Source organism: Jaculus jaculus, chromosome 4, assembly GCF_020740685.1.
Source record: "Jaculus jaculus isolate mJacJac1 chromosome 4, mJacJac1.mat.Y.cur, whole genome shotgun sequence".
NCBI lineage: Eukaryota > Metazoa > Chordata > Mammalia > Rodentia > Dipodidae > Jaculus > Jaculus jaculus.
Window position 1 is genome coordinate 38441719 of NC_059105.1, and position 20489 is coordinate 38462207.

At 42.7% G+C, this 20489-nt stretch overlaps 1 protein-coding gene across 3 annotated transcripts in view; it reads left to right on the forward strand.

Annotated features, from left to right (window-relative positions):
• The window catches only part of Als2 (alsin Rho guanine nucleotide exchange factor ALS2), an 82343-nt gene extending 63203 nt beyond the window's left edge, over positions 1 to 19140 (forward strand). For 2 of the 3 annotated variants that reach the window (XM_045147244.1, XM_045147245.1), the window contains exons 26-34: positions 3931 to 4048; positions 4747 to 4904; positions 9507 to 9629; positions 10012 to 10188; positions 11582 to 11627; positions 11813 to 11874; positions 13019 to 13168; positions 13361 to 13457; positions 17845 to 19140. In XM_045147244.1, the coding sequence (XP_045003179.1) occupies positions 3931 to 4048; positions 4747 to 4904; positions 9507 to 9629; positions 10012 to 10188; positions 11582 to 11627; positions 11813 to 11874; positions 13019 to 13168; positions 13361 to 13457; positions 17845 to 17883 (970 nt within the window). In that variant the 3' untranslated portion in view covers positions 17884 to 19140. Of the gene's footprint in view, positions 1 to 3930; positions 4049 to 4746; positions 4905 to 9506; positions 9630 to 10011; positions 10189 to 11581; positions 11628 to 11812; positions 11875 to 13018; positions 13169 to 13360; positions 13458 to 17844 lie in introns of those variants that run through there. The other variant, XM_045147246.1, reaches the window with a different exon arrangement.
• Positions 19141 to 20489: the final 1349 nt, after the last annotated feature.

Consider the following 20489-nt stretch of genomic DNA (forward strand, 5'->3'; position numbering starts at 1 on the left):
TCTATCACTCGTCCACCTCCTTTCCCTGAGGCGCAGTCGCTCTGTGAACATGGAGCTCGCTGGGTTTTCCCCTTGCACTGGCTGACTAGGGAGTCCCAGCAATTCTCCTGTCTGCCCTCTACCCCACGCTCTGGGGTTACAGGTCATGGGCAACTCTTTACATGGGTGCTGGGGACTTAACTCAGGTCTTCTTGCTTACCTAGCAAGTGCTCTTATCCTCTGAGCCATTTCCATTACCCCTCGTTTTAAATTTAAAGTCTCAGGTGGTGGGTTCAATTATACAGAGTATCACTAGGCTACGAATGAAGGAATACCACTTCTTTCAACAGAAATGGCACATGAAATGTGCTCTCTTGAGAGTGGTAAGAGAGGGCTACATCACAGGAAGTGACTTCCCTATATTGTGTGGGGGTTTTAATCTTCATCCTGAACCTGTGCTGAACTGTATTACTATAGCCCAACTCCCTAATACTTTGAGCTCCTCTGTGTGAAAGCATAGAAGGAATTTTAGTATCTTGGTATTCATGAGTTCTAGTGATGAGATTGTTTAAAGGCTTATAGCAACAACACTGGTTATACCAAGGATTAAATAAATATGATTTCTTTTTTAATATTTTATTTGTTTATTTGAGAGAAAGAAGCAAATAGAACTGGCGCATCAGGGTCTCTAGCCACTGCAAACAAATTTCAGATTCATGCACCACCTTGTGCATCTGGCTGTACGTGGGTATGGGAGTATCGAACCTGTGTCTTAACTGCTAAGCCATCTCCCCAGCCCTAAATATGATTCCTTAATCTCTTGCATGTTTTCTTACCAGTAATCATACTCACTGAGCTTATCTAGATAAACTAGAGTTTCAAATTGCTGGTATCTCTAAAGGATGAGTTAGTGAGGCACTTCCGCTGAGTAAATGGCTCCATGAACACCTCCTTTATTTTCCGTTGGACTTGGCTATTAAATCTGGCTGGAATACGTGGACAGCTCTTTAAGACCGCTGAAAAACAAATCAACAAGTGATTGGGGAAGAGCAAATGCAAAGTATGGCCAAGTCATTGGTGAGTTGACTGGGGTTTTCCTCCTGTACTGCTCAGCACGGACTTGGAACGCCTAAGCCCTGAAAGCCCAGTGGTGAACCCAGCCATAGATCAAACCCACCCTCCACCCCTCCATCTCAAGAAGGAAGGCGACGACTCTGAAACCCAGACTGGAGGCTGTGTGCACACTTTCTTCCTCTCCTTTCACCACAGTCCTGTGCCTGACCTCTAGGTATTTCTGGTAGAGTGGCAGTGGTTAGGCATCCATGAACAGGAAGCTTGCAGGAGAAGAGTGGAACCACCTTCCCCGGTTGGTGGACCTCCAGGCCAAGAGGAAAGGCCAGTGTCATTGATTTTTTTTTTGGAACCTTGCTCACTGTCTTGTTACCGCTAGGCCTTGAGTCTGGCACATTTATAGGAGAGGAAGTGGAGAACGGCTCTGGAAACAACCCTGTAACATTGTTTACTTCTGGCCTCACCACAGACCTGCACATACCGGATTTGATCCTCATCAGTGTGTCAGAGGCTTGAGACCCGAGCTGATAGAGCTCCATGCTGTACCCACAGTGTAGACACACACGTGGCTTCACAGGCTTGGAGTTGGGTGGTAACATTGGAAACCAAAAGGTCAACTTTTGGGATTTCCCAAGATCACCTACACTTTCAGTGACTCACTGGGAGTGATAATTCCAATTATAGCATTCATAAATAAGAACATGGTGGCAGAGGAAGACACAGACCCGAGGACACCATATATAAGTTTTCCATGCTCTTACCCACCTTTGAGGGTCTCACAGCATGTGCTCCTCTCAGGAGCTAAATGCAGCCATGTGTAGTGTTTGCTCATAGGGAAACACACTAGAGACTCCATAAGTCAGGTTCTTGTTGGAGGTTAGACACAGAGGCACCCTATGCCTGGCAGCTACAATTCTACAATACCAGCAAAAAAGCAGATGTACACAGTAAGTGACAGTGTCAGCATGTATCATTACCAGTTGGGGAAGGTTCCTATCATTATATGGAACTGCGTTCCCAGCTCTAGCCATGGGCAGACCTGAAAAGTGGGTGCTTACAAAACTGATCGTTTAGGCCTTCCATGCTACTCTTCTGCATGTCAGTATTCTCCACGGAATATAAGCAAGACCCAGAGCAGCAATGAAGAGCTCAACTCATTTGGGAAGAGACACCCAACAGGTATCACCGGTGAGATGACAGAGCCACCTGACAAGAACTTTAAAGCAGCTATCACAAAATGCTCACATGAACAATCACAGTCATCCTTAAAATAACATCAAAATGAAGTTAGCAACAAAGAAAGAGAAGTCAAAGAAGAACCAAATCAAAGTTTTAGAGTTGAAAAACAGAATAGCCAGAGAAACTCACCACATGGACTCAGTAGCAAACAGAGATGCTCATGTAGGGCCGGTGCACTTGGAAGCAGATGAGTAGAGTTGTCTCGTCTGCGCAGCAGGAAAACCTAGAGAGGCTGAGCAGAACGTTGAGGACTGTGCACCCACAGTTGTGTCCTTAGAATTTTAGAATCGGAGGGAAAAAAGATGGGTGGAAAATTTTTTTTGAAGAAATAGTGTTGAAAATTACCTCAACTTTCATAAAAGAATTGGTAGATTCAGTAAAAGCTGAGAAAACTTCTTTTTGGAAAAATGCAGTTACTCATGTTCCGAGACATCACATTCAAAGTCAAAGAAAAGTTTTGGAAGCAGCTGGAGAAAATCACACATCACGTGTAGGGCGAATTTGTAAGTGTGTGTAGATTCTCATCAGGAGCCTAGGGTCTAGACAAACTAGCTTTTTGAAATGCTAAATGAAAAACTACAAATCAACTTTTAAATTTCTTTGTCCTTTTCTTTCATCTGCCTTACTTCAGAATTCCTTGTTTTTCAAGATAGCCAGTAAGTCCCCCAAGCACTGCATTTGGACCTAAAGAACTTACTGTTCCTTTAATGTTGACGCATCAGAACGTGTGCGTCCTTCACTAAGTTAACTTTATGCTGCTTCTCGTTAACATACATGTTAGTTGATTTCTTATACTTGGGAATCAAAGGAAATTTCAGCAAATTTTAACAGTCATTGTATGGTTCATCAACAAGTACTCCATAAAGGGAAACCATAGTCAAAATTACACTGGCTTTATGAACAAACAATGCATCTGTCATAATAGATACTTTCCTTGCAGCTGTTAGAGGGCCCTCCTGAGTTCCTTGATTCCCCAGCACATCTTCATCTCTGTATTTCCCTTTGACTTCCTTTCTTTTTAAAAATTTTTTTTTCTGTTTTATTTATTTATTTGAGAGGGACAGAGAGAGAATGAGGCTGAAGGAGAGAAAGAGAGAGAGGGAGAAAGAGAGAGAGAGAGAGAGGGAAAGAGAATGGGCGCGCCAGGGCCTCCAGTCACTGCAAATGAACTCCAGATGCGTGCGCCCCCTTGTGCATCTGGCTATTGTGGGTCCTGGGGAATCGAGCCTCGAACCGGGGTCCTTAGGCTTTGCAGGCAAGCACTTAACCACTAAGCCATCTCTCCAGCCCTGACTTCCTTTCTTTATCTCTTTTTCTTTTTTTTAAAGCTATTCCCCCACTTCCATTTTCTTCTCCCTAACAGGCCAGTCAGCAGTTTTCTTGCCAAGCTAATATCATGGATTTCTCAAACTGCAGCTTACATTGAAGCACAGTTTTCCTAACAGCGTTAATATGAAGTAATGTCAAATGCAGATTGAATGACTGTTAGTAAACGTGCTGTCAGCTGGTTGCTGTGAGCTCCTGCGACCTGTGCCAGGTGCTCCACCTCCTTTGTGGTGACCAGTTCATGTGCACGTGTACACGGTTTTACTGTCTTATGTGAAGTACATAATGGGCTTTCCTTTTTTTTTTTTTTAACAGTCCAGAAATTATGAGCCGTTCACAGACTCAGACTCTAGAGAGTTTGGAATACATTCCTCAGCATGTTGGTGCCTTCTCTGTGGAGAAATATGACAACATCAAGAGGTATTTAATAAAGGTAAACTGAAGTCAAGATTATAATTTTTTTTGGTTCCAATTTTAGTATATGTGCTGCCGAAGCAAGCACTACATTGCTTTTTTTTTTTTTTGAGGTAGAGTTTCACTCTAGTCCAGGCTGACCTGGAATTCACTATGTAGTCTAAGGGTGGCCTTGAACTCACGGTGATCCTCCTACCTCTGCCTCCCGAGTGCTGGGATTAAAGGTATGCACCACCACACCCAGCTTGACTTTTTTTTTTTTTTTTAATTAATGATAGTTACAGTAGATCAGCAGGCATGATGACACATACATGTAATCCCAGCATTTGCAAGGTGAGACAGGAGGATCAGGTGTTCAAGGCCAGCATGAGCTGCACGAGATCCTTTTCCACATATACACGTGCACACAAATCATCCGAATGTTAACCTAATCCTAGTTCTACCTTTAGTATTTTGCTAATTATTTTGACTTTTTTTTGAGGCAGTTTCTCACTATGTACCTCCTGATTGCTGGGATTGCATGTGTGCGCCATATAGGAACTCTAACTCCGTATGATTTGAGTAGACTTGTTAGAAAAGTTGAAGTATTTGAATTGTATTCAATGAAAGTGACTTGACATTTTGAAAACTGTTTATCATTTGTGAAATGAAATTTTTTATTACTATTTCTACTGTTATTGCATATTGATGGACTTCCTTGATTCTCTTGCTGCTCAGGCCTGTGACACTCCTCTGCACCCTCTGGGCAGGCTTGTGGAGACACTGGTTGCTGTGTATAGAATGACATATGTGGGTGTGGGAGCCAACCGCCGACTACTGCAGGAAGCTGTAAAAGAGATTAAGTCCTATCTCAAGCGAATTTTCCAGCTGGTGAGGTAAGATATCTTTTCACTGAAGTCTAAAAGCTATGGAGTAGTACTTCTGGTTAACATTCAGATGTCTTCAACCGAAATCTAGACATTGTAATTTTGTGAAGAATCTTAAGTGTTACTTCCACAAACACCTAGGAGTTTGTCCCAGAAACTTCTCAATATTTAGCCTGAAGTTGATAAACATATTTGGAGGAAATCTTGTGTTCACAAAAAAGATCACTGGAATGGTAGTGATTGAGCTACAACCTTAGGTACATGTGTGTGATGAAGATAAATTTCTTTACCTTTATCAGTATGCCCACCTACAACACTTAGAACTGAGGGAGGGACAAGGTATAAATCCACAAAAATATATAAAAATACAAGTCTCCTGGGATGGATAAATGGCTTAGGCAGCTAGAAATCCAAGTTACAGCTTTAATAAAACATTTGAGTCTAGTGAGGGACATAAGTGTAAACTACCACAAGGGATTAACCCAGAGCTGACCCAGGTATCCACAAACCAGAGCCTGTAGTTTAAGGATCAAGGCTTCTCCACCTTCTACTGGGCATTTTGGTGTAGTTCATCCACATCCCTTAACTGGGGATTCTATCTCATATACTGTTTCCAGGAGAAAGGGTCCTATTGTGCTACTTTAGTCTTTGCTTTTGTTTTTTAAAGTTGCTGGGTTTTTTGTTGTTGTGGTGGTGGTTGTTATTTGTTTTTTTAGGTAGTATTTCACTCTAGCCCGGGCTGACCTGGAATTTACTATGTAGTGTCTCAGGGTGGCCTCGATCTCACGGCAACCCTCCTACCTTTGTCTCCTGATTGCTGGGATTACAGGCATGTGCCACCATGCCCAGCTAGTTTTTGGTGTGGTGTAGTTTTCTTCCCCACCTTCCCTTTCCCTGACCACCCCTACCATCCCACTTTCCCTCTACTGGTTTGTCTAGTAACCCCTCCTCTCCTCCTTCCCTGGTTCCTCTTTTTCCTGGTCTCATTCTAGTTACATGGCCATAGTCCTAATGCTCACTCCCTTTTACCCTCTTTTTCTGGGGTCCAGTTCAGAAACCACATAGGAGAAAAAACATATATTTGTCTTTATTAGTCTACATGACCTCACATAGTATATTTCCAAGGCCACCCATTTTCCTGTGAATTTCATTATTTCACTTGTCCTTACTGTAGAATATAAAATTCCATTGTGTAAATGTACCACATCTTCCATTATCTGTTCATCAGTTGATGGGCATCTGGGTTGATTCCAATTGCTAGCTGTTGTGAACAGAGCGGTTATAAAACATGATTGAGCAAGTATCTCTGAGGTAGAGAGTGGACTCTGTAGGGTTGATACCGAGGAGGAGGATAGCTGGAGCCAATTTTTGTAAAATCAGTTTTCATCTTTTACGGGAATCTCCATACTGTGTCCCGTAGTGAGTATACAAGTTTGCATTCCCACCAGCAATGACTAAGAGTTCCTCTTTCCCCACAGCCTCTCCAACATTTGTGTTATTTATTTTTTGGTGATTGCCATCTTGATTGGAGTAAGTTGGAATCTCAAATTTGTTTTAATTTGCATGTCCTGCTGACAGAGGATTGAGTACTGGCTATTTATATTTCCTTCTTTGAGAATTCTCTGTTCAGTTCTCTGCCCTAGTTTTTTCAGTGGCTTTTAAAAAATTGCTTAATTTTTTTGAGTTCTTTGCAGATTTTAGATATTAGGCCCCTGTCTGAGGTATGGCTGCTGAAGATTTTCTACCATTCTGTAGGTTGGCTGTTGCCTCTATATATGGTTTGCTTGTCTGCACAAAAGCTTTTTAGCTTCATGAGATCCCACTGGTAAAGTGTTTAATTTCCTGAGCTACTAAGGTTCTATTGAGGAAATCTTTTTTCCACACCTATATTGTGGAGAGTTCTTATTTTCCTCACAACCATTTTAGAGTTTCAGGTCTTATGTTGGGGTCCTTAATCCATTTGTAGTCCATTTTTGTGCATGGTAAGAGGAGTGGGTCTAGTTTCATTTTTTACATGTGGTTATCTAATTTCTCCAGCACCATTTGTTGAAAATGTTGCCTTTTCTTCAACGTGCATTGTTTGCTCCTTTGTCAAAGATCAGATAGTTGTAGTTGCTTAGACTAAAGGCTTGGATCTTTTGCTAAGAACATAGTTTTGGATATCAGAGACCTACTGTAGTTCCATATGAATTTTTAGTGTTTTTTTTCTATCTCTGTGAATAAGGTTCACATAGGTATTACATTGTATCTATGAATTGCTTTTGGTAGAGTGGCCATTTTTATGATGCTGATTCTTCTAGTCTATGAGCATGGGAGATCTTTCTACCTTCTTGTATCCTCCTCAATTCTTTCATGTTTTCATAAAAGTCCTTCACTTTCTTGGTTAGTGAAATTCCAAGATATTTAATCTTTTGTGGCTCTTGGAAATGGGACAGCCTCACTGATCTCTTTGTCTGTTTGAGTTTATTATATAGGAAGGCTACTGATTTTTTCATGTTGATTTTGTATCCTGCCACTTTGCTAAAAGAGTTTATTACCTTTGGAAGTTTTTTTGGTAGAGTCCCTTGGAGTCTTTTGGGTCACATATATAAAATCATGTCATCTTCAAATAGGGTTAGTTTGATTTTCTCTTTTGTAATTTGTATCCCCTTTATTTCTTTCTCCTGTCTTATTGCTTGGGCTAGGACTTCTAGCACTACTTTGAAGAGCAGCAGTGAGAGTGAGCAACCTTGTCTTATTCCCAATCTCAAGGGAACTCTGAGATTTTCCCCATTTAGTATGATTTGGGCCTTGGGTGCTTTATATATAGCCTTTATTATGTTGAGATATAGTCCTTCTATCCCTAGTCTGTTCAGCATTTTTTGGTCATGAAGTGATACTGTGTTTTGTTAAAGACCTCTACATCTATTAAAATGATCATGTGGTTCTTGTGGTTAAAATTACGTGGTCTATTACATTTATTGATTTCTGTATGTTGAACCATTCCTGCATCCCTGGAATGCAGCCTACTTGATCAAGGTAGACAGTGCTTTTGATGTGCTCTTAAGTTCAGTTTGTGGGCCAGAGAGCTGGCTTGGCAGTTAAGGGGCTTGCCTGCGAAGCCTGAGGACCCACATTCGATCCAGGGGCCTATGTTCTACATTGGAATTTGCCCATCTCTAGTTTGACCTTTTGTTGTGTTGAGAGAGCAGTACTTGTTCCTCTTGAGACCCCCTAAGTTGTACTATGTCTTTGGTTAGTCAGGGATTGTGGGGAAGTTGTCTGACTGTTTGCCTGAGCAGGGTCACGTAGGGTCTAGGTAGAGGCCTCATTGTGTGGGTTGCCTCCAGGAGGGTCAGTGTGGCCCTGCCTGGCTTGCTTGGCTCTTGCTGCCCTGGCAGTGCTCAATTCCAACCCCCCCGCCCCAATTACATGCTGTCTGAGGACTTGGCCTGTCATCCCCCTGGGGTCCTGTGGGACACAGGGCTGTTGCTCCAGGCCTGACAGGCTCTGAACTGAGGCCGGGTAGATAGGCCTACATGGGAACACGCTCACCTGAGGGTGACCCAGGCTTGCCCCTCAGCTGGCACTTGCTGTGCAGTCAGCCATGAGACCCTATAGAGACTATGGGACTACAGCCACAGGCTCGTCCATTTGGGTATTCCAGTCTAATGTGTTGTTTCCAAGCTTGCAGAAGCTTTTGGGTCCTGCCTCAGCACAGCCCCAAACATGGCCTGTCCGCAATGAGAAATTCCTCTACAGGCCTGAGAGCCAGCCCCACATACCACCTGCCCTTGATGAGAACCTCTCCTGCAGAGCGTGGCCCCAAGCACGGGCCACCCATGATGAGTACTTCCCCACCCAGCGCAAGTACAGACCCCAAGGCAGCCTGCTCTCGTACTTACTCTCCACCCTCAAATATGGCCCACCCACGATGAGTAATTCCTCTTGCAAGCCGAGTGCAGGGCCCAAGACCAGCTCCACAGTGAGCACTTCCTCTCCTGGTGGAGCATGGCCCCCAACATGGCTATGACCAGCACTTCTGGAATCACCTGGACCTGAATGCAGGCCCCCAAACCCTCTATAGAAGTATTTTTTTTTTTCAAGGTAGGGTTTCATTTTGGCCCAGGCTGACCTGGAATTCACTATATAGTCTCAGGGTGGCCTTGAACTCACTGTGATCCTCCTGCCTCTGCCTCCCGAGTGCTGGGATTAAAGGCATGTACCACCACACCCAGCCATAGCAGTATTTTTTAAATATTTTAATTTAATTAATTAATTTATTTATTTGGCAGACAAAGAGGGAGGGTGAGAGAAAGAGAACGAATGGGTGCACCAGGGCCTTCAGCCACTGCAAGCGAACTCCAGACACGTGCGTCCCATTGTGCATTTGGCTAACGGGTTCTGGGGAATTGAACCTGGGTCCTTTGGCTTTGTAGGCAAATGCCTTAACCACTAAGCCATCCCTCTAGCCCCATAGCCGTATTCTTAATTCTGTTCCATAGTAAGCATTATTTAAGAAACTCAGCCAAAATACTTGATGAAGTGTGGTCTCCTAGTCTCTGTTAGAAATGAGGTTTTGCTCCTCTCCTTACTCTGGAAGTAGAATCACATGGTTTAATTCTCTCTTAGGTTCCTGTTCCCCGAGCTTCCTGAAGAGGGCAGCACAATTCCTCTGTCTGCTCCTCTGCCAACCGAAAGGAAGTCCTTTTGTACTGGGAAGTCGGATTCCAGGTCTGACTCTCCAGAACCAGGGTAAGCTGAGTCCGGTGAGATGGTGAAGAAGGGTGGAGGCCATGTGAGCTTTCCTGAAGGGACTCAGGGACATGGTGCTTTCCCTAGAGCTGCTTGCTCATTTCTGCTGTGATGTGCTTGACTTACTATTTGCCCTACAAAAGCAGCCTCCAAGTGAAGGTTGATTTTTAATTATATTTCTAGTCAGTGGGTAAAATTTGCAGTTAGTCCAATACAGAGCTCCAAGGCCATAGATAAATTCCTCGTGTCAACTCCACATGGATAGAGTTGCAGTCAAGCTGTCCTGTTTGCTGTTTAACTTTAAGAAAAGGAAGCTGTGTCATTGACTCTGTCTTCATTTTAATGTGAGTGTTCCTGTCCTCCCACTCCCATTTCTTTGTAGTTATGTAGTAACAAGTTCTGGATTAATACTTCCGGTGTTGCTGCCTCGGCTGTACCCTCCTTTGTTCATGCTTTATGCCTTGGACAATGATCGCGAGGAAGACATTTACTGGGAATGTGTTCTGCGGTTAAATAAGCAGCCAGACCTCGCTCTCCTGGGCTTTCTTGGAGTGCAGAGGTAGGTACTGTAGTTTTGAATAGAACGGAAAGCTGGAATTTAAAATCTTTCGGCATATCAGAAAGTTATTACATTGGTACCTACTGTGTATGTCCTTACAGTTTGTTTACTTGCATTAGCTGCCTTATTTTGGCAGAAGTAATACTTGATCTTATTATGAGAGTAGCTGGAAGTGATTATGAAGCTGATTATTCTTCTGAACGTTTTTTCCTATATTGTCATATATAAGTTAAATATGCTTCATCTAGTCCAGTATTTTATAATTTTGTCCAGCAAAAATCCATATATTAAATTCTAATTCCTTAGAAAAAAAAGTAATTGCATTCTTTGGTGTTCTTTCCCTTCTTTTCCTTTCTTCCACATCTGCAATTTTTTTATTTGGGGGGTTGTGGTAGGGTCTCACTCTATCCCAGGATGACTTAGAAATCACTCTAGCTCCATGCTGGCCTTGAACTTAGAGATTCTCCTACCTCTGTCTCCCAAGTGCTAGGATTAAAGGCCATCACCACCACACCCATCCCCATATGAAATTTTAAATTTCAGATCCTAAAAGTTTTCTTTTTATTCTAAAACATTACTCTTGTTCCAGAGGAGTACTAGATGACTTCACTTCCTTTCTAATGTAGTGATCCTCTACCCGCTCAGGAATTATATTTTTGTACTGTCAAAAAAAATAAAAAGAGAATAGGGCTGGAGATATGGCACAGTGGTTAATGGCACTTGTTTGCAAAGCCTGATGACTTAGATTCAGTTCCCCAATATCCACATAAAGCCAGATGCACAAAGTGGTTCATGCATCTGGTATTTGTTTGCAGTGACAAGAGCCCTGATGCCCCCATTATCTTGCTCTCATTCTCTCTGCTTACAAATTAATAATAAATTCATAATCTTCTACATTATTTTTAAAAAGGAAATAAAGTCATAGAAAGCACAGTTTTTCAGTAGCTCATAGCAAAAATGAGATAAAACAGAATAAAGGAAGGACAGAATAAAGCCAGTATTTATTAGTACATGTAATATGTAAGGTTATTGCTGTCTAGACTGACAAATTCCTTCAGAATATAATAGAAGCACTTAAGTCATTCCTGAATCATTTATCAAAACTTAAAAAAAAGTAATAGAGCTAGGCATGGTGGCACACACCTTTAATGCCAGCACTCAGGAGGCAGAAGTAGGAGGATCGCCCTGAGTTCAAGGCTACCCTGAGACTGCGTAGTGAATTCCAGGTCAGCCTGCACTAGAGAGAGACCCTGCCTCAAAAAAAAGTAATAAATAGAACAATTTATACAAAAGTTATTGTTAATCAGAATAGGGAAGATGCTAATCGCTTGTTTTTATGGGGTTACTTGCCATAGTAGTATCGTATCTTAACAGCTTGTGAATTTCATTTTAGGAAATTTTGGCCAGCAACCTTGTCAATCCTTGGAGAGAGTAAAAAGGTACAGTAGATTCTAGTTTTCTCAACAAATCTGCTTTTCTTTGTTGTGAAGTATTCCATTTCACATGAATAGAGTACTGGTGTTAAGTCACCTACCACAAAGCTGGACTTCCCGTCAGGATCATTTACTTTTATTGTTGCAAAGAGAGCTCTCCTCCCTCACCTTCATTAACTCTCCTTCTGCAGGTTGTGCCAACCACAAAAGATGCTTGTTTTGCCTCTGCAGTAGAATGTCTGCAGCAGATCAGGTAAGGTCTAATTTTTTAGGTGTTTGGTTTTTATGGTTTTGTGAGGTAAGGTTTCACTCCAGCCCAGCCTGACTTGGAATTCACTATGTAGTCTTAGGATGGGCTTGAACTCACAGTGGTCCTCCTACCTCTGCCTCCCGAGTGCTGTTGTCTGATTTTTGAATCACACAAATCAAGCTTTTTTGAGACAAGGTTTCCCTATGTAGCCCAAGCTGTCTCCAAACTCTAATGATAGTTTCCCTGCTTTAGCCTCCTAAGTGTTGGGATTACTGGTGTGTGTTACCACACCTGGCTAAGTTTTTATCTTTTTTCTTTTCTTTGTTGCATATGTGTGTGTGTGTGTGTGTGTGTGTGTGGTGGGCATGCATGTGTGTTTGTATGTATGTGGGTACATGTGCACATGTGTGTGCGTATGGATGGTAGAGGCTGACGTTGGACGGCTTTCTCAGCTGCCCTCCACCTTCTCCTGTGAGACAGAGCCTCTCGCTGAACCTTGAGCCCCACTGCTACGGCTAGCCTAGCTGGCCAGCAAGCCCTGGGGATCCCCCAGATTCCACCTGTCCAGCACTAGGATTACAGGCAAGCACCATCACGCCTGTCATTTTACATGGGTGCTGGGGACGTCTTCTTCGGTCTTCATGCTTGTGCAACAAGCACTGCATGCACTGAGCCATCTCCTATACCAGGTCTTTACCTAAGCTCTAACTGTTCTTCTCCATTTCCACATGCTTTCAAACTCAACCTGGAGATCAAAAAGTCTCTTTTGAGACATTTGGCTTATCTTGTTCTAATATACCCTTGCATTTCCAACAAGGGTAGAAAGCCCTAAAGAGTTCTCTATATACACAAGTCTTTAGCCAAATGGAAATTAACCAAACTTCTCACTTAAAAAGAAAGTAGAAAAACATTTTGCGTGGGCAAAAGGAAATGTGCCGCAAGTGTTCTTGCATGTGAACCATTGACAGTTGGAGGCCTCTTTCCTCAAACTGCCATAGAGTGACAGTGGTCACCCATCTAACTGGGGGTGCCTGCTCTGTCCAGTTTGGGGCATGTGAGACTCAGGAAGGAACATTGTCAAAATTAACAAGATATGGCTTTAGTAAGAAAATTATAGGATGTCTTTTTGTAATTTTTCCCACAACAGTACAACCTTTACCCCATCAGACAAACTTAAGGTCATCCAGCAGACTTTTGAAGAGATCTCCCAGAACGTCCTGGCGTCACTCCAGGAAGACTTCTTGTGGTCCATGGATGACTTGTTCCCTGTGTTCTTGTATGTGGTGCTGCGGGCCAGGTAGCCAATCTTATCTAACTTTATTATTATTTATTTTGACTCTAAGTCTGTGCTATACTAAAACAAAATGCCACTTTGGTTAACCTATCCCACTGTACTGCCTCTGTATCAAGCTGTTCTTTCTCTGCCCTTCAGTTAATTCAAAAAGACTTCAAAGTAGAAGTGACAGCAGTTTTTCTCCTCTCTGGGCAGGATTAGGAATTTAGGCTCTGAGGTCCATCTCATTGAGGATCTGATGGACCCCTATCTTCAGCATGGGGAACAAGGCATAATGTTCACTACCTTGAAGGTGAGTATACTATTACTTAATAATTTTTAATCTTAAAGTCTGACCTTCATCTACCATATTATAAAACTTCCATTAAAGGCCGAGCATGGTAGCTCACGCCTTAGTCCCAACACTTGGGAGGATCACCATGAGTTCAAGGTCAACCTGAGACTACAGAGTATGTTCCAGGTAGCCTGGGCTAGAGTGAGGCCCTACTTTGAAAGAAAAAAAAAAAATTATTTTATTGAGCTGTGGTAAGGCAGTGTATAAATAAGTTTTTTTCTTTCTCTTGTAGTTATTGCAACTGCCTACTAATAGTCTCTAATCTGGATGCTTTCTGGGGATTTATTGGAAGAACAGTTAGAAAATGACAGTTCTCCCATTAGACCTACCCTGCCAGCCAGCTAGTAAGATACAAAATTATAAGAATTAAAGTGAAGTAGTATGTTATAGTCACAGGAATAAACAAAAGCTAGATAAAAGGAATAAGCCTCATATTGACAGTACAATAATAAAAATTTCACATGAAAATGGAAACATCAAAAATAGAAAATGTGAGCTGGGTGGTAGCTCACGCCTTTAATCCAGCACTTGGGAAGCAGAGGTAGGAGCTTGAGGCCAGCCTGGAGCTACCACAGAGTGAGTTCCAGGTTAGCCTAGGTAGAGTGAGATCATACCTTGAGGAGAAAAAAAAAACAATAAAAATGTACGGTCGGTGGGGTGGCCGAGTGGGAAAAGTGCTTGTTGCATAAACATAAGGACCTGAGTTCTAATCCCTGGCACTGGGCATTTTATGTGCCTTTAATCCCAGCACTAGGAAGGTGAGACAGGAATCCTGAGGGTTTGCTGGCTGGCTAGTCTTATGGAGTCATTGAACTCCAGATTTAGTGCAAGACCTTATTGCAAAAAAAAAAAAAAAAAAAAGGTGGGCTGGATATATGGTTTGGTGGTTAAGGTATTTTCTTGCGAAGTCTAATGACCCAGGTTCAATACCTCAGTACCCACGTAAGCCGGATGCTGAAGGTGACACATGCATCTGGAGTTTATTTGCATTGGCTACATGTCCTGGTGTGTGCACACACACACTTTTTCTCCCTCTTTCTGTCTGTCTCTTTCTCTTCCTCATAATTTTTGTTGTTGTTGTTGCTTTTTTGAGGTAGGGTCTCACTCTAGCCCAGGCTGACCTGGAATTCACGGCAGTCCTCCTCCTACCTCTGCCTCCAGAGTGCTGGGACTAAAGGCATGTGCCACCATGCCCAGCAATAAAATACTTGTTAAAAATTAAGATGAAGGGCTGGGAATGTAGCTTAGTAGTAGAATGCTTGCCTAGCTGGGTTTCATGCCTACCATCACAAAAAATAAGGAGATGGAGAGTGATTGAGAATGATACCCAACACTGACCTCTCTGACTTCCACATGCATACATATACATGTGTACACACCCACATGCTCACATGTGCCTACACACATACATACGCCACACATAATGGAAAATGTAGGAGAGATGGCTTAGCAGTTAAGGTGTTTGCCTGCAAAGCCAAAGGACCTTGGTTCCATTCCCCAGGACCCATGTAAGCCAGATGCACAAGGGGGCGCGTGTGTCTGGAGTTCAGTTGCAGTGGCTGGAGGCCCTGGTGTGCCCTTTCTCTCTCGCTCTCTCAACTAAGTAAATAAATAATTACTAAAAATGCAAAATGTAAACCAAAAATTAAAAAGGAGCCTGGTGTGGTGGCACATGCCTTTAATCCCAGCCTTCGGGAGGCAGAGGTAGTAGGATTGTCGTGAGTCTGAGGCCACCCTGAGACCACATAGTGAATTCCAGGTCAACCTGAACTAGAGTGAGACCCTACCTTCGAAAAGAAAAGAAGAGAAAAGAAAAAGGATGGCTATTTAATAAATGGCAAAGTATTATTGGGTAGGTTATTAGCCGTTTTGGAGGAAGGGTGTGATAGTAAATACAGGTGATTTGCAATAGAGAGAAAGAAAGAGAAAAGGAAAGACGGGCCAATTAAAATGAACAAAAACCGGGCTGGAGAAATGGCTTAGTGGTTAAGCACTTGCCTGTGAAGCCTAAGGACCCCTGTTGGAGGCTAGGTTCCCCAGGACCCATGTTAGCCAGATGCACAAGGGGGCACACGTATCTGGAGTTTGTTTGCAGTGGCTGGAAGCCCTGGCGTGCCCATTCTCTCTCCCTCCCTCCCTCCCTCCCTCCCTCCCTCCCTCTCTTTCTCTCTCTCTCTCTCTCTCTCTCTCTCAAATAAATAAATAAGAATGAACAAAAAAAAATTTAAAAATAAATGAACAAAAACCCAGAACCTGTCAGGTTTTCTGACTTACCATCTTAATTTTTTAAAAAAATTTGAGAGCAACACAGAGAGAGAAGTACTCCAGGGCCCCTTGCCACTGCAAACAAACTCCAGATGCACGTGCCACTTGGTGCATTTTGTTTTACATGGACTGTGGGAAATCAAACCCAAGCAGTCAGGCTTTGCAAGCAAGTATCTTTAACCACTCTATCTCTCCAATGCAAGTTCTTAATTTTTAACTTCTTAAATTTTTTTTAATTTGCCCACCTCTGAGTCCGTGTCTTCATTTTTTTAAAGATTTAGTTATTTTTTATTTATTTACTTATTAGAGACAGGGGGCTGGGAGAGAGAGAGAATGGGCATGCCAGGACCTTTAGCTACTGCAAACAAACTCTAGATGCATGTGCCACCTTGCGCATCTGACTTAATGGAACCTGGAGAATTGAACCTGGGTCCTTGGGCTTTGCAGGCATGTGCCTTAACTGCTAAGCCATCTCTCCAGCCCAACTTCTTAAATTTTTAAGCAACATTAATATTCCTATTGAGTAAGTTAAAAAGAAAGAAGCCAGGAAAGACACTGGCCACAAATTATTTATATTATTAGTATTAAAGAAAAAAATTCGTAAATTTAGATGTAGAAAAATAAAATCACTTAGATTTAAACAAAGTACCATTTTGTACTTTATAAATTAACAAAAATGTTTTAATAATATGTCTAGTACTGGTGAGTTTATAATAAGGTGAAATCATTTTTCCTATATTGCTGAATTTGTTACTAACATTGATATCAACATGAGCATAACTTTGGTGGTATTTGCTTGGTGATATATCCTCTGCAGTTTTGTCCTAAGGAATTCAAGAATGGGCAGCATTGGGTGATGTCTAGAGGTAGGTGGGCTCATTGTAGTGTGGCATCGCCAGACCAGGACACTTTCAGGATCACTGAGGCTGCTGCTTCAACATGCATTGCTAGGGGCCAGGGAGATGGCACAGCAGTTAAAGGTGTTGCCTTGCAAAGCCTAATGGCCTGATTCAGTTCCCCAGTACCAGTGTAAAGTGAGATGCACAAAGTGGCACATGTGTCTGGAGTTCTTTTCAGCAACAGGAGACCCTGGCACACCCATAGTCATTCATTCATTCTCTCTGTCTTTCTCTCCTCCTCCTCTCTTCTGTCTCTCTCCCTTTCTTCCTGTTCCTCCCCTCAAATAAGTACATGAATTAACATATTTTTTAAAAATTCACTGCTAGAAATCCTGGCTTTCTAGGTCTGTAGTAATGCCCAGTTTCTGTACGAAAGGTCTTAGGGGCCTGATCACACCTGGCCTCATGTACCTTCCTGCGATGCCCCGTGTGCCCAGTCACTAGTGGATGCTGTGGTATTCCTGCTTGGAAAAGAATATCACACAGCTTATAGACAGTTCTGTTTTAGAATTAGAGGGGGGTATAGAAAAGTGTCATTATGATAGTTACAACTTGGCTAAAACTAGCTGTTGGCTGGAGGAGTGGAGGGAGCAAGGATGCGTGAGCAGCTGGAGTTGTTGGGCCCGTGTTAATGACGCGATCTTGTTCTGATCTCACGTATATCACGTTGTTCATGTAATTTCTTTAAAAGTGAGTTTGAGGCTAGTGAGATGGCTTAGCAGTTAAAGACACTTACTTGCAAAGCTTGTTGGCCTGGGTTTGATTCCCCAGTACTCACATAAAGCCAGATGTACAAAGTGGCACATGCATCTAGATTTTATTTGCACTGGCAAGAGGCCCTGGTGTGCCCATTCTCGGTCCTCCCCTTTGTCTCATAAATAAATAAAAATGCTTTTTAAAAAGTTAGTGTGGGGCTGGAGAGATGGTTTAGCACTTAAGCTCTTGCCTGTGAAGCCTAAGGACCCCGGTTCGAGGCTTGATTCCCCAGGACCCATGTTAGCCAGATGCACAAGGTGGCACATGCATCTGGAGTTTGTTTGCAGTGGCTGGAGGCCCTGGCGTGCCCATTCTCTCTCTCTATCTGCCTTTTTGGCTCTCTGTCACTCTCAGATAAATAAATAAAAATTTAAAAAATTTTTAAAAAGTTAGTTTGAACCTGTTTTGAATTTTTTTTTTTTCAGGCCTGTTACTACCAGATCCAGCGTGAGAAGCTTAACTAGACTGCATAACAGCCCTAAACTGGATTAGCCGCCGTGGAGAATTACAGCACCATCTGGAGTCTCTGTAGCGGCAAACAAGAACAGTGTTGAATTGGACAGGACTTGGTGTTATTTTAGCTGTTATTTCTGAGCCTTACTAATAATTAGACCTGAGCCTAGCATGGGGAAATACTGTGTGGTCACGGGGAAGGAGGTAAAAGTCAGGATCAGTCAGTCTTTGGTGTATGTTATGTTCCCAAAATTTCAAACACCTCCAATCTGGGAAAAAAGGTTAACCTCTTCTACAGTAAAGGGTATGTCAGCTACATGCACGTGTAAGAAAGCTTGCCAGCATAACTTCTTGCATTGAAAAGGTTGATGTGGTTGTGTGTGTGTTTCTGGTTGGCCTAACTCCATCTCCAGCTGGCCCAGGTCCCGTGGCGAGGGGCAGGGTGCGCTCGGGGCTCTAGTCGCCACGCCACGCTTCCACCCCCTCTCCCACGTGTGCAGCATGCTTCTGTGCTCGGAGGGGAAGGGGGTTTTACATGCAGTCTTCACTTTCCCTCAGCCTTTCCTTCCCTCACAGTATTCATAATGGGAGAGGTTCTATGTGGGACTCTCACCTCCCTGACCTCAAACACGGAATGCATCCAAATAGGAATCTTCCGCCTCTGGATTCGAAAGAACGTAGGGATTCTGCTTCTGGCTTTCTCGCTGTGCTGCCGGGTGAATACACTGGAATTCAGACACTGACTCTGAGCTGCTGCAGAACCTTGCTGGTCCACGTGCATTCTGAGGCCATGAGCTTCTGCAAGAGGCTGGTCCACGGGGCAGGTGTGGAGACTGGCAAACAGCAGCAGAGAGCCGCAGTGGTCCCTAACTCGAGTTGTGTTTCTTCCCTGTACCTCACACTGAACTTGCAGATGGGAAGAAAGGACCCGAGCTTTGGCTTTTCTCGTCCTAAAAGTATTGTGGCACCTCAGCATTTTATCACTTTGCTTTTTTACAAAATGTCTTAGATTGTTGGTTTACACTGTACCAGTAACACTAGTAGCGTTTTGGATAACATAGGTGCTCTTCCTCATCTCCTCCCCACACACCATGGCGAGCATACAGCATCCTGATTTTGTGAAGTGATTCAGCGGATGTTAATTACTTTTAAAAAGGATCATGGTTTCTGCCCTACTTTATAATCAAGACAACTGTTTGTTAAAATACTGTTTTGGAATGTTGGCTGTAATGTACCAGCAATTTTCTTAATAAAAACAGTCATCTTTGTGAAGTTGTTTTATGATTATAGAAGAAATGACAGTGTATCCTAAAAAAATTAATGGAAACATAGAATTGGTGGTTTTTTTTTTTTTTTTTTTTTTTTTTGGTCTACATTGTAATCCATGCTTCTTTGACCTTCAGAAAAACCTCAGGTTTAGCGGTCTCTCTCTTTAAAATAAACATGGACATGTGCTGGCAAGGAACAAGTTAACTTGCTGATCCAGGGCAAGAGTCTTACAGAAATCTATTTCTTTGATAAAAGGGTATATCTTGATAGTTACTAGTTTTTTACTTTGCTTATCTCTCTTAAGTAGATTCAGGGAAGGAAATAGGATTTAAGAGTCTGGTTTGAAATGCTAGACTTAGCTAACCATCTCTCATTTGTAATCTCTCAAGGAACATTTCTGTCTTGTCATTAACCTTCTACCAGAGTGCCTGGTCCTTGTTGGAGAAACCAACTCTCAAAGAACAGTCTACTTTAAAAAGTTTGTTTTGGACTGGAGAGATAGATGGTTTAAGGGTTAAGGCACTTGCCTGCGAAGCCTAAGGACCCATGTTGGACTCTCCAGGACCCACATAAGCCAGGCACACTAGGTGACACAAGGTCACACATGTGCACAAAGTGGCACACGGAGTTCAATTTCCGTGGCTGGAAGCCCTGCTATGCCAATTACTCTCTCATAAAAAAAATTAACAAAAGAAATTACAAAAACTTGTTTTGACTTTCTGAACAAACACAAATGTCACATTTGGCTGGTAAAGACACATTTGCTGGCTGGGAATGGTGGCACGTGCCTTTACTTTAATCTCAGCACTTGGGAGGCAGAGGTAGGAGGATCACTGAGTGTGAGGCAAGCCTGGGACTACAGAATGAGTTCCAGGTCAGCCTGGGCTAGAGTGAGGCCCTACCTCAAAAAGACCAAAAAAGAAAAAGACCCATTAATTGAACATCTAACTAATTAGAAAGGCAGAGGTAGTTAGGTAGAAATGTATAAAAACTGCCTGAGATAAATGAAACCAGCAAGAAATTCTCCAGTGTGCCATCTCAGTTCTAAGAACATGTTGCAGTTCATCCTTTGCTAAGGTCCTGATGAAGCCATGTAACTACTTTAGATTCTTAAACTCCCATCTTTTTCAGAGAGCATGTTAGGATGAATTTTTTTCTGATATCTGGGGAAAAAAAAAAAAAAAAACCTACATCTCTAGGCCAATACTGTACCTGCAAATACTTACAAAGATCTTCACGCGCGTGATGAATGTGCCTCTCCCTTTTGCAACAGTAAGTGTGTGTGGTACACTCATTGCCTGAGATGGGACTCCAGCCTAGAGCTTCCCGACTCTCCCAGGGCTCTTTC